Here is a 16,622-nt window from a genome sequence, read left to right on the forward strand (position 1 = left end):
CAGTCCCTCCCCAGTCCCTCCCCAGCTCTCCGCAGGGAGAGTGAGCTGCTGCCAACATCTAGTGATGGGCAGCACAGAGGGGACAAGCGTGGTTGCTCTTGCTCCATAGGCACCTATTTTATTGTCTGTCCCAGTGAATTCCTGCCGTTGCTGGAGCAGGGATGTCCTACCATCGTTTTTGCTTGCCTTGCAAAGGCAGGCTTGGATTTCACCCTTCCTGTCTCACTGAAGTCTAGATAAACCATCTGAAGTTGGCCAAAAACTTGAGAAGGATGTTGCGACTGACAGCTGCGATTTGTGTCTTTCCCGTTTTTATAGGGGTGTCTGTGGAAAAACCGCGTGCAGTAGGGTAATGGCAGAGTGGGCACATGCCGGGTAAAGCCATGTCGGTCAGTCCTAACCGCCGTGCCCGCAATCCCCCTTGGCTGGGTTCGCAAATAGTCGCAAAGTTCTTCTCGACAAGACCGGCAGCCGAGCCCCCGTGCATGCGAGCGGCTGGAATTCGTGGTACAGATCAGCACATGGAACTCGGCGCAACTATGTACTGCATGTGGCTGCTATGGTGATTAAAATACATAAATAAAATAGATAAATATGGACCATATTAGAAATTCATTACTGGCCCTCTCTCAGATCACGGTCAGCTCCGGCGTGCGGTGTCAGTCGAGTTCCCCGACTCCGCGTGGGCCCTCCTGGACGCGGGCAACGGCCCCGTCCTACCTTGTCAACCAGCAAATTCAGCACAAAAACGGTAAACAAAGGGCTTTTGTGTATGTTTTATAGTTCAGTGAGGATTAGTGGCCTGACGCGATTTTCAGCCGGGACCAGCTTAGTGTTAACTCGCCCGAGGTTAACGAGGGAGGACGCGGGGCGGTCTCTGGAGGCTGAAGCAGGAAGGTCTCGCTCGATTTGGGACGCAGAACAGAGGACGGTTAAAAGCGGGTTCTGCTTACCTGGGTCGGCCTGTCGGTCACGTGCTCCCGAACGTTTCGGCCGCTTTAGGGTGTGGATCGTGCCGATCTCAGGCGTGCGCTCGCCGTCCTTCCCGCAGCCTCAGAGGTCCCCTCCGCCGTGGTGGACATCCTACCTCGGGCTCAATCAGATCCCTCCTCTGCTTTCCCCTCTCACCTTTTAGCATTCTCCGACCGTAAAATCCATCCCTTCCCCAAAATGCAGAAGGATGCACTTGTCCGATGAAGTTTTTCCAGGCGGGATTCAAATTCCAAACAAGCCTTACGCGTCCTCCGCGCCGGGGGAGCGCCGAGGCGGGAGGCGAGGGAGAGCGCTCGCCGCCTTTAAATCCCCACCGGCGTCTTCCCAGCGCTGGAAGCGAAGTAGCTCCTCATGGGGATCTTCGGAGTTTAACTTTAGGGGGGCGGTGAGGGAGGGAGAAAGTGGAAAGCAAAGTGAATGCTGTAGTGGAGATTTCTCTCTTCCCCCACTGGGCCCCTTGCCGACTGTTTTTATTGATTTCAATCACTGGAGGCGAGCTGGCTCTCCGAAGAAACACTGTGTAATGTGTTCTTTCCTGGCTTTCATTAAAGCAACTCAATGCAGCGCGGTCACGCTGCCGAGCTCGCCTGGCAACCTGCCTACACCCTCCGCTACCGCTTTCATTGGAGGAGAGCGAACTCGTGGTTTGGGGTTGGTTTATTTATTTTTTTTTCTTGATTTTTTTTTTTTTTCTTTTTTGATTCTCCAGCAAAGATTTCAAAACAGCCTGTGCTCTGCCTCCGCCTCCTCTTGCAGCCCAAAGCCTTTTTAAACTTCGGAAGAAATTGCCAACTTCCCTCCCCCCCCCAAAAGGGGACGACTTTGGTGGCGATGAAAACATCTCGTGCTCCTTCTATTAAAATTCCTCCGGGCGTTGTTGGGGAGGGGTTAAAAGGGCTGTGTGTAAGCCACAGGGACCGGGATACAAATGATTTCCGAGGGGTTTCCTCCTTTTTTTTTTTTTTCCTAATTCCATCTTCTCCTGATTGGTTAACATGGTTTCATTAAGGGTAAGAGAGTAAGCAAAATCCCTCAATAAATATGTGAAAATTCCTGGCAGTGCTGCAGTTGCAAATGGAGCACAACTGCGCTCCCCGAGCCGGCGGTCGCGGCGGTGTCTGAACTATTTCTCTTGTACTCAGACTGTGATACCGGTGGAGAAAAATGAGAAATAAAATATGGTCCTGATTTATGCCTTAGAACTTAGTCTGCGGCAGTATGTATTTTATAGGAGCAAACAATCTATAAAGTGGACTTCAACAAGAAGCTGAATTCTGTGAATCGCACTGTTCTCTGTGCTTATAAATGCTTTCGGTTAATTTAGTAAATTGCTCAATTGCTTCTTATTCGGCCGCTCCTAATGATAACACTTTATGTGCTCTTCAGAACTGGCTGTAAATCTGTGAAGCGTGTAAAGATCACATAGTTGTAAATTAAGCCCGGGTTCGAGCTAATAAAAGCGCATCTATTCTAAATTGCAGCTGCGACTTCAGGGTGCTGCCTGATCGCTTCTGCTTGCGAGGGGCTGTAGCTGTGTACACAGGGCCGCTTTTTTTTAAAAAAAAAACCCCAACACTTACATGACCACTGAAAGAATCCTTTCCTGGATCAGAAAGATAAAAAGCTTGTTCTTATTGAAATGTGGCTTCCTGCAGAACTTGTTTGAGGCTTTTCTGCCTGGGTTGCGTCTACAGAAACCTTTCCAAATCAACTTAATGGAGGTTATTCCCAATGTTTTTGTTGGGAGGAGTTGAGATTCTAAAAACACAGAACTTTTATGAAAAACCTTAATTTTTTCTTTGAGTAATGTATAATTTTTTAAAAAATTTTCCCCTCTAAGTGCTACGGACAGGGTGTAAGGAGGTATACTTCTACAAATGTTACTTTTCATTCAAAATTTGCTTTCTGCATAGGCATGAAATTTCACGTGCCCTCTCTGGGCCATACTTCATTTCGTGTGGTTCTAAATGATAGAAAAATAGTTATTTAAATTCAATATGGCCGTGAACGGTTTTATGCAAATTCTGCGGGGGTGGCTGTGGCCCGGCGCTTTGGCACGCCTCAGGTGGTAAATCATTTGTCTGTCTTCCTTTTCTGAACCTCCCCTCTGAGGTTTGCCAGCCTTTCTTCTCGGTGGGTTTTGAACTCTGTTTATAAGACTCCGCTTTGTGTTTTTAAGCTGGCAGATGGCCAGTTATTTGTCTGGGTTCGGATGTCTTGTGTACGGCAGAAACGGGGCGTTTTGCCTGCTCCTAACCGTGCACGGGGCATCTGCGGGGCACAAGGCTACTTGTAGGCAGAAGCCATTCCGTGACGGGTCGGTAGCTCCTCATCAGCTCTTGGTCAGTGAACAAAGTCCCTTTTGATATTTCTCTATAATAAAAGTTATGAAATAACATGAGTTTAACGAACAAACAGAGCGATACAATACTCCCACTATGAAATAAGCCGTATCATCCGGTTCCCCATCTTTCTCTTTGGAGTTCGAAAATTTGACGCCCTTTTTATATGTTCGTCACGTTAGTCAAGTTCTAATTTATTCCTCTGATTTTCTGACGTTGCTTGCTTTGCTCTTTTACGGACTTGGGTTGCTGTGCTGGTAGAAAAGGATAAAAGTTGTTTTGCTTTTGGAGGAGCTGGATTCGCTGGTACCAATAAATAATAACTCGGTGCTGTGGCTGGGTCTGCGGTTACTGCTGTGGGTTTGGCAGCACAGCCGAACCCTTCAACAGGCGGAAGGTTCAGACCTACACAGCCAAATCCCAAAGGCAAATTTGTGATAAATGAGTATTCGGTTCATTGTTGCGATTCTTCAGAGTTTCTGACTCTTTGTCGACCTTATTCTGTGCTGACGACATCCAGGTGGGGATGCGAACGTAGGAGTCTTTGAAATGAGGAGTGAGGAGGAAGAGGAGCAGAAGCCTGTAGAAGATGTCTTCGATTCTACTCAGGCGTGAGGCAGTCAAGGACCTTTGGGTAACTATGAATCTGGAAACAAATTGAAAAATGCACTTACTGCTCTGCTGAAACACAGTCCGATAGGAGTGCTGGCCGTGCCACCCTGGTCGTGGCTGCCCAGCGATGGTTCACGGTCCCCTGGCAGGATAAGCGTTGATGCAGATGTGGTCTCTGAAAAACTACACCTGTTTGGTTTGGCCACTTCTGCTGAAGAAAAAAGGGTCAGATATCTTCATGAAATCCTGTATGGAGTACATCTTTCTGCCTTTTGCAGTTTCTCTTGCGGTTGTAGTTACTTTTCTCAGTTCTGAATAAACGCTCGCAAAAGGTTCTAAATTTGTGCAATACTTCCAGGTTACAAAGAATAACGGAGAACTTGAACTGGTATCTGAAACTGCCACAGCTGAAGCTTCCAGATAGTTTGACTCAGATGCCTCAGACTATTTACAGTAGATGACTGTGTTGACGCACCGTTCGGGATTTCCGAGGCCGGCAGGGATGAAAGGCGCTGCGTTGGCAGTCCCAGTCCTTTGCACGCGGATTGACGGGGTACGGGATGGACTTTGGGAATTTGCTTGAAGGTGTCTGAGCTCACATCTCCATACCCTTGCGAAGACGACATGGATTTTTATGAGCATAAGTGTTAAAGATTTGGGGGTCTGCCTTGTTCGAAATGCGGCGTTCAGTGGCAATATCCCTTTTAGCACCTTTTTGGGGCTTCTGGAAAGTTTCCAAGTGGAAGACTCCCACCTCCTTAATCACGAAAAGACCACTGGCTCCCCTCTGAATGTCGTTCATTCACGTGCGCTGACCTAGCCTGACCTTGTTTAGATTGAGATCTAATGAGCCCACAGGCCGAGGTGGTGGTGTAGCGCTCAGCGGGTTTGGCAAATAAATCAGTGTTGTGTTTTTTTTCCTTTTTTTTTTTTTTTTTTTTCCCTGTGTCCATGTGGTTTAAATTTATCACGTCAATAAACAAGTGTCTCGGGCGCTCAAATGGGGACTTTACAATGTTGTAGTTAAGACTAAATTGTAGCGCTACAAATTGTGATGTCACTTTTTAAGTATAGAAGGGGACAACGTGGGATATTTATGACCTCAAAACAATGAAGTCCTGTTGGTTGGGGTTTTTTTTAATTTAAATAGTGACATAACACTAAAACTCTTAATCCGAATGGCAGACACATCTTCCAGAGAAACAGTCACACTAACAGTGCAGAGAAAGCGGAATTAAAAAAATCAGGCTGTTGATTTGAATAAAGGAGAGATGCATCAGTAGGGTATCATAACAGAGGTCACCCAAGTTAACATAAATACAACTAGGCTTTACATTCCAGTGAAAGGTTTGGGTTTGTTTTCTTTTGAGTCCCAGGTTTTGGGGAAGTTCGCTTTTGTTTTTTTTTTAAATCGCGATGAAACCACCCTCAGCTTCAGTGGAGAATTATAGAACCAAATGTAGGTATTTTATGAAGGAAATAAAACTTGCAAATTGAAAACCGCTCAAGGACAGATCGTGGTAGGTACTCCTGGATCAGTCATGTTGACGTGGATGGATAAAAGCGTAGCTCCAACTGGAAAAGCTGCATGAGCTGTGAAGTTGTGGGCGCTTTCTCATGACGGGTGTCGGCAGCCTGGGGAAGCCCCTTGCCCGCGGACGATGCTGTGGGCTAGCAGTGGCCACCTCCGGCTGTAAACCTGAACTGTTCCGTGCCCGGGACGGCACCGACCCTGTGGGGAGAACATCACTCTCCTTCTGGACACCCCGTGGCGCATCAACGGCGATGCTGGCAACAAACATCCTCAGGGCTCGGGATTTACCTTGGGACCTCCAGGGAGGCAGCAACGTGGTTTGATTTTAACGGAGCGACCGGGGAGAGGGATAAAAAGCTTTTTGGTGATGCGAGGAATGTTGCAGGGGGAGGGAAGGTACAGAGATGCATTTACTGTACGTATGACGAAGCGGAGGCCTCTTTATCAGAGCAGCTCTAATGATGTGCCACAGTCGCTTTATTTGAAAGCTTCATGGCTCACAGAAAAGTAAACAAATTCATTACATTATTTTTAAAAGAAGATTAACTGTAGCGTGTTGTCTGTTGGACAGCTGCTGTAGTAATCTTTTACAAACACTTTATAAATGACCACCCTCGGTGTTTTCCTGGGCTTTGTGTGGCTGGGTTGTTATTTTAGTAAGTACCAGGGTGGCTTTTCAAATGCAAACGTTGTTTCCTGTATAACAATTACGTACCCACCTTCACCCTAAATATTATTTTATTCTCAGCATGAGTTATAAAATGTCTTCTCTACAGATGCAACATATGTTGCTTTTTTGCATGTATTTACACATGAATGCTGGCTTTCCCATAGAAGTTTTTAAACAAAAAAAGCAAATCCTCTTTCCTGTCCCTCTCCCATTTATCCGAATTTCTGCTTTCTTGCCCTTTTTTGGTCTTTGAAAACAGAGTTGAAAAGATGAGTCAGATGAACTGACACTGAACAAGCGTTCTGTCCTTGGCAGGTGTCTCTGGCAATCCTCTGTGTTTCCCCAGTGTTGCCCATAGTCCCACCTCTTCTCGTTAAATGCCGTGAGCGGGATATTTAAACGGTCTCAATGGAAAATGTTAAATACGGTTAGATAAAAAAATGGGGGCCTGATAACCTATTCCAATCGGAGCCCCCCGAATTTAGAAGTGTGTCAATGTTTGCGATTCTGAGTTGGCTACAAATGATGGTAGGGCAGCAGTACACAGCAAACAGGGGCTACAAACCCTGAGCTCGTCACGGAAGCCAATACTTACAGTGTTTTTGTTACTGGCTTCTCCGTTCTTACTCGGAAGAGAAGGTGATGTTTGAATGGTCCTCAGCGTTCAGACCTTTTAGCCTGCACTGTATCGCAGTGCCTGACCTGTGGAGGTGGCCAAGGACCAGCAGGTCCTTAAACCACGATCAAAGTTTTAATTGGGATTGTGTGAGGTCTATGACTATCACATAAGCTAAGAATTAGCACCACCCCTTCAGTCTTGGACTGGGAAATATCCAAAAGCAACACCAAGACAGTGTAAGAGTCTTGTTTGCAGAATTTCGTATTTTTTTCATTGCTCAGTTGTCACTGGGAGGTTGCACAGAAGAGGTGACTTTACGGTGTCTAAATCCCTCCTGCTTCCCGGGGTACCTAGGGGTTGGGATACCCAGAAGCTACTTTGTCGACAATTTTGTGAAGGTCTGTGTACGACCATCATTAGAGGCGTTGGGGCTCTGCAAAGAGGCAGTCTTGGGGAGGCCATTGAGTAAACAGCCATCGAGTATTAGACCAGCTGTGATTTTTTATGCTTCTAGTTGACACTAAACAATTCAGTGGGACTGTTGCCTGGAAAGACATAAATGAACCCCTCTCAGACTTCCAGGAGTCCCTGGAGTCAGTTGCATCGTGCTATGGAACAGCTTTTTATTTCTGCATTGTGTGATCTCACACTGGATTTTCCCTGATAAACTCAGCATAACTATTTAATGCTCTTCATCTGTACGTGAAATAAATATTTTCATTTAGAGTATACTTATGGGTATATTTATAGTAATTTGGCTTTCAATGTGAATAATTAACTATTCTGTCTATGAACCTAAAGAAACTCCAACCTTTGTTTATGAAGATTGTGCATGTGTTTACCTAAGATTGCTAAAGGATCTCCATGAGGTCTTGGATGAAGATGGTAGTTGTCACATCTCCTTCGGGATGATGGAGATGAAGCCCCTGTGTGGCAGACAGAGGTTTTCTCAGTCCAGAGGAGTGTGAGGTCACACAGCAAACAGCCCCAGAAACTCAGGATCTTAAGGAAAATCTCCTTCTCCCACTTAAATGTGTGTGTGCCGTAAAAAATAATCTGTACCCTCCCTCCGCTACGGAACGGCCTCTGCCGTTCCTGTTCCCCCCTCAGGTTGGAGTATGGGAGAACAAACAGGACAGCAAATCTTAGATATGATGTTTAATACGTAACTAGAAGGCGCTCAGGTTCCTGCACTGCTGAGAACAGGATAATCGCCTATGGAGGGCTGTGCCGCAGATTTCCGCAGGTGCGGTACTGACAGTTCTGGGAACCGAGCGGAGTGGGGGCTGAGGGAGGCATAGTGAACAGTAAAATAATGGAGCTTAAAGCTTCTGGGTTTAAATATTATCTGTGTCCTTCTATTGCATCGACAGATATTTCGTTCTTTCCTATAGAAATATAAACGCTTTATTTAAATGTTGATTATTTCAGGCAACAAAAGAAGAGGAAGAACTTACCGCAGAGGAAAGGAGGAAACTGGAAAGAAAATTAAAGAAAGAGCGCAAGAAGAAAGAAAAACAGCTGATGAGGGAAGCTGGAATCTCCACAAAAAAGGCAGAGCCCCAAAAGCCGTCGGGATCGGAGCTGGCTCTGGCCTATTTAACCAGGTACGAACAGTAAAACCACTGCAGGTGTTCCCTGCAGAAGTAAGCTGTAAACGGTGCCGGCGATCCCGAACAAGCGAGTAGTAATAATAACACATGAAAGGAAATTGCTGCAGTTAAGCCCCAAGTTAATGTTTCATCGCAGTTGACACCCTGGGGCTGCTCACCCCGTGGTTTTGTGTCCCGGGAGCAGCTGATGGGCCCTCGGTACGGTGCAGAAGGGCAGTTTCTGCCCTGAACGTCTTACAGGTGATGTAGAAACAGCCCCGGGTGAGCCGCGCTCACAAAGGTGAAAGGCGCGTTGCAGCAAAGGCTGCGTTGGGGAAATGAGCTCGTTTCAGTGCGCTGTTTCCAGCGAAGGAGTTCCAGTTGTTCTCTTTATAGAAGCAAATGGCACAAAGGGGTTGACCATTATGGAGTCTGAATTTAACCGTCTGCGTGATATTTGGTATTTGTAAATCGAGATGGGCTTATGCCGCTATTTTAAAGTTAATAGCGTACAATGCCTTTTTTGTGCCGTACCAAAGCGTATAGCAAGTCCAGCGGCTGATTGCAGATCGGAAGCAATTACTTCATCTAGCGAGTGCACTTATTTAGAATACTTAAAATTCCAACATAAAGCAAAGTCGATGGTTAAAACAAAGAACTACAACAAAGCATTCACAGTGGCCCGCAGCCATGTATAAACAAGACGATAGTGTTTATTTTTTTCCAAACGGCAAAAGGTACCCTGTCTGTAAGACCCGCAGGAGCCTCTTTCAGCTAGCGGGTTGCCGCGGGGAGCGATTCCAGGGCTGCGTCTCTGGCCGCGCTCGAACCTGGAGCATCCGGACTCTCTGAATGGTTACGTACCGCGCTCCGTGGGGAGGGAGGAAATTAATTGCATTCCAGGCAGAGGGACATGTGCATTTTTGTTACATAAGCCCCAGCACGCAGCGATAGCGAAATGACAATAATATTTTTGATCTGGAAAACAGCTGGAGTAGCTCACCACTGGTTTGAACTGCGAGTGGATTGACGGTTAGCTCGGAACCATCTGCACAGGCCGTACGCTGGTATGTGCGCGAGCGAGCGGTGGCTCCAGAGATAATGGGTTTCAGGTTTGCAAAGCGAAGGAACAAGCTGTGGGGTTTTGGCTGATACCCCACTGTTATCTGTGTGTGGATTTTTGCCTTGTTATGCGAGAGAGTGTGGAACTGTATTTGGAGTACTTCGACTTAACCTCTTTCACTTATCCTGTACCAAATTAACTGGAAAGAGTAAACCTGCTGTGTCATTTGGCCTTGTAATCCGAGGGCCCTATGGATGGCAATAGGGTGTGAGGGATTATTTCAGCAACGGCCAATTTGAATTTTTTAGATTTGACAGGGGTAGTGGTAAGATGCCGAACTGCCAAGCAAACGTAACCGTAGACAGCATTTAAGACCCAGATATCCCAGGACTGTCTTCCACGGTTGTAAATTACAGAACAGATTAATCCTTTTACACCTCAGAAGTTTTTTCAACCCAGCGAGACTGGAAAAAGACAGAAGTGCATTTAGAGTAATCAGAGAAGGAATATCTTAGCCGGGGAAGGGAAACTAAAATTTAAGCTCTGGAAGTTTGTTGAGAAGCTGCAGCAACTTCAGTGGGTCAAGGATTTCAGTCTACGTGTTTTTGTAGGGCTACAGGCATGAATAATATGTGGGAGGACAAGTTAATCTTATAGATGCAAGAGACTGATGTAATTGGAAGTAAACAAAAGGGTGCTGGGGATGTAGGTTTTGCCCCACCTACAATAAAAAGCCGTCCATGACACAGGGATGGCCAAGTGAGGTGGCATCTCAGTTCCCTGATGACATGTGAGTCTCCTGTAGGACAGGGGGAACTTGAAGTACCATATGATAACTAAAATTGTCATTTTTATTTGTTAAGAGGCTATTCGCAGTATGAGAGTGCACCGTATGAGGCTTTAGCCTATGACAGGAAAATACTGGATTTGTTTTAGTGAAGTCTTGTTTGGTAACTTGGAAAGACAAATGTTAGAAAGCATTCTGTGAAAGATTTTTTTTGTTACACATCTAGACTTTCGCCATGCAAGGGAAAATTAAACTTGTTTTGTAGGTCATACATATTTTAAGAGGTATTAGTTCCCTCAGAGTGCAGAATCGGCTTTTCCGGTATGTGGGATGCTTCAGCGGGAGAATAAATTTCTGTTTCAAGGGGTAAGGTCGGGGAGAGGTGGCAAAAATTTTACTGGAAGGAAATGAAACATAGTTAATAACAGTTCCTGTTTTGTGGGGGTCCTCTGCTTAGAAAGCCCCACTTCTGCACCAGCTTTGCCTGTTCCATTGAAGAGATAAAATGGAAGAAGCAGGTGGCCCCCAGGCCGAGGGGGCACTCTCACAACGACGTGTCTCATCCGTGTAGCCGGGCTGGGTTAAGGCAGAGAGTGTCGAGGAGAGGGAGGCAGAGAGGCAGCGTGTGTGGGACAGGACCGCTAACTGGGTGCTGCCCAGGATGCCATTGGCCTTCTTGGCCGCCAGGGCACATCGCTGGCTCATGGGCATCCTGTTGTCCCCCAGGACTCCCAGGTCCCTTTCCCCAGAGCTGCTCTCCAGCAGGTCACCCCCAACCTGTACCGATGCATGGGGTTATTCCTCCCCAGATGCAGGACCTACATTTGCCCTTGTTGAATTTCATGAGGTTCCTCTCCACCCAACTCTCCAGCCTGCCCAGGTCACGCTGTAAGGAGGCACAGCCTTCCGGCGTGTCAGCCACTCCTCCCAGTGTTGTGTCATCAGCAAACTCGCTGATGGTACACTCCATCCCTTCATCCAGGTCATTGATGAATATATTGAATATACTGAACAGTGCCCGCTGCCGGGGACTGCTGGGGGTCTCTGGAGCCCCCCGTGCTGCTGGGCGCAGCTGACCAGTTCTTCCCATGTTCCAGGTTTGTTATTAGAGTCTACAAATAGTCCTTGATGCTTTGCCAGCCTCCGGAGAGGGCAAATTCTCATTTTACTGGAGAACCATCCTGGCAATTGCGAGAGGCTTTTTTTTCCCTATGCGTATGGGATGGCCACACGCACCAGGAGCTGATGCCAGCGAGCAAACCGCAGCCGATGACGCTAATATCAGCGGTGACGCCGATAGCCCCGGATGGGCGCCCACCAGGTTTTGTCCTTCTGATAGAGGAGAAGCAGCCGAATGGCTCCTGGCTTTTTCCTCTCTCCCTTTGTGTTGGCCTGTGGGAAAAGGAAAGGGGGAGAAAAAAAAGAAAGTCTTTGCTTCCCCAATTTTTCTCTCACCTTTTCCCCCCCATGAGATAAGTTCAGGTGGTTTCCCGGCGCGGTTCTGTCGAGTGCAGCAATCGCAGCGTGCCCGCGGAAACAGGAGAGAGTCACCACGACGGGATTCTCCAGTTTGCCGGGGGAGAGGAGGGAGACCTGAAGATATTTAAAGGAACCTAAACCATTCTGTGGTTCCATGGTTAAAAATAAGGAGCTAAAACAAAAAGGGAAGCAGAAAGGTTATAAAGCTATGAGAAGGAAAAAAAGAAAATGTGGAATAATGAAAAAAACCTGAGCGGTACTGAACAGAAGAGAAAAAAATCCCTGTGAAATTCCGGCAGAGGAATAGGGAAGAGCAGGAGTGGGGAAGTGTTAGTGGTTGAATAAAGTGCACAAATCTCTGCCTTTTAATGACGACAGACCTTTTTTCTTTATGATGGTAAGTGCTGATTCAGGTTTAAAGCCAAGATGAGAACGTCTCATTACTTTGATTCTTGGAAAATAAAAAATCATCCTTTGCTGAGCATTAAGAGCCTTCAAGTGAAAAGATGTTGCAATTCATGAGAATGGTAATAAGACTTAATTATAACCTAACTGACCTTCTGTGGTGTTAAAATGTTGGCAGAATTTGTTTGTCTTGGCAAGCCGCTCTCTCCTAGAAACGTTTCTGTTCTTGTGTTTGGCTTAGAAAGTTCATTGCTGTATGGATCTGCACATATGGTTTTCTCCACCGCCCATCAAAGGAATAGAGATCTGAAAAGATGTCACTAAAAGTATGTGGAATTACAAGATTGATATCATCTGAAGTAGAAGTAATAGATAATATTGTTATCTGGGTATGGCTGTGAATTACTGAAGCCTTGCAATATTATTTATCACATGTTAAAATTTAAAAAATAAGCTGCTGGAGTACATTGCTTTTCTTTCTGTAATGCTTGATGTTATACTAGTAATATATGTCACCTAGACGTTTCCCAAGGCATTGTCTTTTCAGTTTTCTTTCTAGATCTTACTGTCCTCATCCCGAACTTAAATTTAGGGGGGATTCAGAGAATGTCAGACTTCTTTAAAGAAAAAAAAGATGCTTGTAAGAAGAATGCGAAGCAAGGGCACATTACAGAAGCACGAAAGTGAGACGCAGAATTTCCCCTCGAGTGGGGAAACAGTCTGACTCGGCAGAACAGGAGGTGGATTTTGCTGAGCGCAGTGGCGATTCTGCTGAAAGCAGCGTACGGCCCCGGGGCGGCTCTTTATCCGCTGGGTTTGCAGAATGGAAACAGAGCCCCGTCCTGGGTCAAACTTTATTACAGACAGTGCCAAGCACGGGAGATTTTAAAGCTGAAACGTTGCTCTTCCTTTCAAAGATCACAGAAACTTGAGAGGCATCGCTGTAAGCATGTGTGTGTGTGTGTGTATATATATTTTTATGTATTATTTGTTGATATTTACTCCTGCTGGAGCAGAGGCCATCTGGAGCAGGGCATTAATAGGTACTGTTCGTTCAGTGTTACCGTCTAGGAAGTTTCTGATTTTGGAAGGAACCAGCAGAAGCTTCTCCTGCGCTGTAAAGGCGGCAGCACCATTTGAGATTTGTGGCCGAAGAGCTGAGATGAAGGTGGCCCTTCAGGAAATCACAAAACCGTTCGCCCTACCACGTTTGGGCCCAGGTGACTGTATTGAGAGAGCTTCTGCGCAAACACAGACCCACTCGTTGATGCTGAAAAAGAGTTTCTAAATTTAAAGCACATCGAGTGGGCTTGCGGCAGGTTGAGTTCGCTTCCTTGATCCGTACCATTTTGAAGCTGTTTTTCCTCTCACGGTTTAAGTGTATTTTTAGCCACGGTCAGTGATGGCTTTTGATGTTTGACTCTGAATTGAAACTTAAGTTATTCTCATTGCTGCTGGCCTTAATCTTTATTAATTTCAAACTTGGCACTGGTGTTATGTTTCAGCATCAATGGCTTAAGCTTTTAGATATTAAGAATCACCAATACACTAGAAATCTAAACATACAGAGATTTTTTTTTTTTTTCTCTCTCCAGAGACAGACTCCTTGGGTTCAATAGCAACTAACATTAGCATTTAGTGTCGTTCCTCCTTCCGCCGTCCTCTGGGACGGAGAATGAGTTTCCTTCCTGATAGGGAGGTGCAGCATATCTAAAAGCTCATCCGTTATCTTGAATTTCATAAACTGCTGGAGAACTGCTCAAGTGATGAATCTCAATTAGCCAGTAGCAAAAATAGGATGTGAACTTAAGAGGAGCTATTGTAATTAGACACAGCGATGTGGCTGAATTCCCATCACCAACTGGGGCTCAAAGGCGTCTTGAAAGAGCAGCTTCTCCTCAAAGGTCAGGGGAAGAGTGATAGAGGCTAGTTTTGCTTTAATAATCATAGGGTTATTTTTTAAAGGTTCTGGGGCAAGCATTAACTATGCAAGCAATTCATCTATTCATACGTGCTTTTAGTCATTTTGTCATGTTCATTAGTTCCCTGAGAAGCCTCGTGAATCCAGAGAGTCGCATAGAGGATGAATTTGCATTTGGCGTTGTTCTGCGGCTGTTCTATGCGCACCGGGGCAGGCGCTTGCTACTATCTGATTTCAAAGGCTTGCACTTTCCCTAATACTCTAGAGGTCAGTGAATTTGTTTTAGCGCTTCTCCGACTTTCTATATTGCTTGACTTTTAATTTCTGCCAGGGCCTGACCTGCCTCTAAGTGGGATTCCTCTCCTTGACCTAAACCAGCATGTCTGTAAGGCTGAGTGTTTTCCAGTCGATGCTAATAGTTGGACAGATCTGCCTCATTTTAAAGGAAGCCACACTCTCTGTTTGCGGCAGAGGAAAAAAGTCTCGTCTTACTAAGAGTGAGTTACCTTATCGTTCTCCTACACTCCCTTGTGTAACTTCAGTACCCGGTGGCATCTGATGAAGCCACGTCAGTTTGTTTGCCGTTCCCTGGCAGCTCCGGCATTACTCAGAAACTCCACAAAGCTCTCTGTTGCAATGCCCACACCTTTCCTATTTTTAGGGTGCCGGTATGCCGCAGTTATTCTTGCTGGGGGTAGGTGGAGGGGGCTTATTCACTCTCCAGATTCGGTGCTGCTTAGGGCTGTTCTGTAAACGTACTTATCTTCTGCAGAAGGCAAAGCTTGCTGTTAGGGTATATGAAGCAGAAAAATTGTTCTGCTATGTTGGACCTGATATCGAGCAAGGTTTTCTAAATCATTGTATTGCCCCACATTTTGTAAATAACTTCTCCACATCCTGGTGTTTACGTCCCTCACGTGGCCGTATGGGTTTTCTCCATCGCGCCGCCCCTCCAGTGCAGCAGTGCATCTGTCATCCTTCAGGTTCGGATGGTCCTTCCAGACACCGGTGTGCTCTGTTGCTCTTCTTTGAACTTGTGTGTCTGTGATTGTTCTGGAAATGCAAAACGTGGAAGCAAACGCGCTGTTTTACTGGCGCCGCCTTCCAGCTTCGCGCAGAAGGGTCTGCGGTGCCTCGCTGCCCCTGTCGCTCTGGCTTTGGTTTTTGGGTGACAGCACCGGGTTTGTCTTTGAGCCGTAGCACATTGAGATTTCACATTTAATTTGCCGCACACTGAAAACCTTTGCTTTGTTTTTTCTCCCCCCAAACTATTACTCAGTTTTGTGGTAACGGCAGCGTTGGCACTAACATGCCAGCTATAACCATTGTAAATTTTTCACTGTCTGTAAAAGGGACAGATACCCTACCGTGCCAGAGCTGGCTTTGTGATGTACAGTTCCACACGTTAGTGTTCTCCTTATCATCCGATTATTCAAACTATGCATTTAGGATTCTGCGAATGTCACGTTACACTCTCGGTGATAGCAGCATCCAGCTTTTGCCTGGGTACCCGAGGTGCCCGCGGGCAGCCCGGGGGGTGATTTCCAGTCCCTGTGATGCACTCGTTGACGGCTGCGTTTGCTTTGCTGGATCCCGGTGGCAAGCCGTACGCGGAACTCTGTTGGAGCCACACCAGTGTTTTCCTAACCCCCGCGTGACATCCACAGGATGTCACATTGTGCAGGAACTGCTTTTAAACCGTTATTAACTTCTTGGTGAGTTAGCTGCTTTTTATGGTTCCAATACGACAATTCCGCTGCTCTGCAAGAAGCTCATTAACATCTTCCTTTTAATTTAGTGAGTTGATGCAGATTACTGTCCCTTACGTATATCTGCTCTTTTTCCACCTATAAATATTACAGCTTCAGGCTTTGCCTGAAGAAGGCTCACCAAAAAAAAGCAGGCAACATTGTTGGTCTGCAGCTCTTGGCCACGAGCTCGGCTGTGCAGTGCCAGCGGTTCCAGAGGTGCCGGTGCCGAGCAGAGGAAGGTGCCTGCAGGACATGGTGCTGTGCAGAAATACTGACCAGGGTCCGGATGCTGAATAATGGGCTAACCCCCGGCTGAGCCTGAATTAAGAAGTTGTGGCTCTCTGCAAATGAGCTCGGGCACTGCTGGGAGCTGATTTATCAGTCATAGTGCTTCCAGTGCCGGGGCGGGCACTTGGGCTTCTTCAGCACTTGCTGAATCACAGAACCGTTATGGCTGGAAAAGACCTTTAAGATCATCAAGGCCAACTGTTATCTAACTCTGCTGGGCTCACTTCTATCCCATGTCCCTGAGCACCATATCTAGACAGCTTTTAAATACACCCAAGGATGGCGATTCAACCACTTCCCTGGGCAGCCTCTTCCAGTCTTTGATAACCCTTCCGGTGCAGAAGCTTTTCCTGATGTCTCACCTAAACCTCCCCTGGTGCAACTTGAGGCCATTCCCTCTTGTCCTATTGCTTTTTACTTGGGAGAAGAGCCCACCCCCGCCTCGCTCCCCCCTCCTGTCAGGGAGCTGTAGAGAGTGAGAAGGTCTCTCCTCAGCCTCCTCTTCTCCAGGCTGAACACCCCCAGGGCCCTCAGCCGCTCCTCACCAGACGTGTGCTCCAGACCCC

General features: G+C 46.6%; 1 protein-coding gene across 1 annotated transcript in view; it reads left to right on the forward strand.

The window, feature by feature from the left end:
- The first annotated feature begins 368 nt into the window (after positions 1-368).
- The window catches only part of LOC104287411 (chromosome unknown open reading frame, human C7orf50), a 36,302-nt gene continuing 20,048 nt past the window's right edge, over positions 369-16,622 (forward strand). The window contains exons 1-4 of the mRNA XM_009886117.1: positions 369-507; positions 3,856-3,946; positions 4,028-4,172; positions 8,202-8,377. Coding sequence (XP_009884419.1) covers positions 369-507; positions 3,856-3,946; positions 4,028-4,172; positions 8,202-8,377 — 551 coding nt within the window. The remainder of the gene's footprint in view (positions 508-3,855; positions 3,947-4,027; positions 4,173-8,201; positions 8,378-16,622) is intronic.

The sequence above is a fragment of the Charadrius vociferus genome, unplaced genomic scaffold, assembly GCF_000708025.1.
Source record: "Charadrius vociferus isolate BGI_N301 unplaced genomic scaffold, ASM70802v2 scaffold430, whole genome shotgun sequence".
Taxonomy (NCBI): Eukaryota; Metazoa; Chordata; class Aves; order Charadriiformes; family Charadriidae; genus Charadrius; species Charadrius vociferus.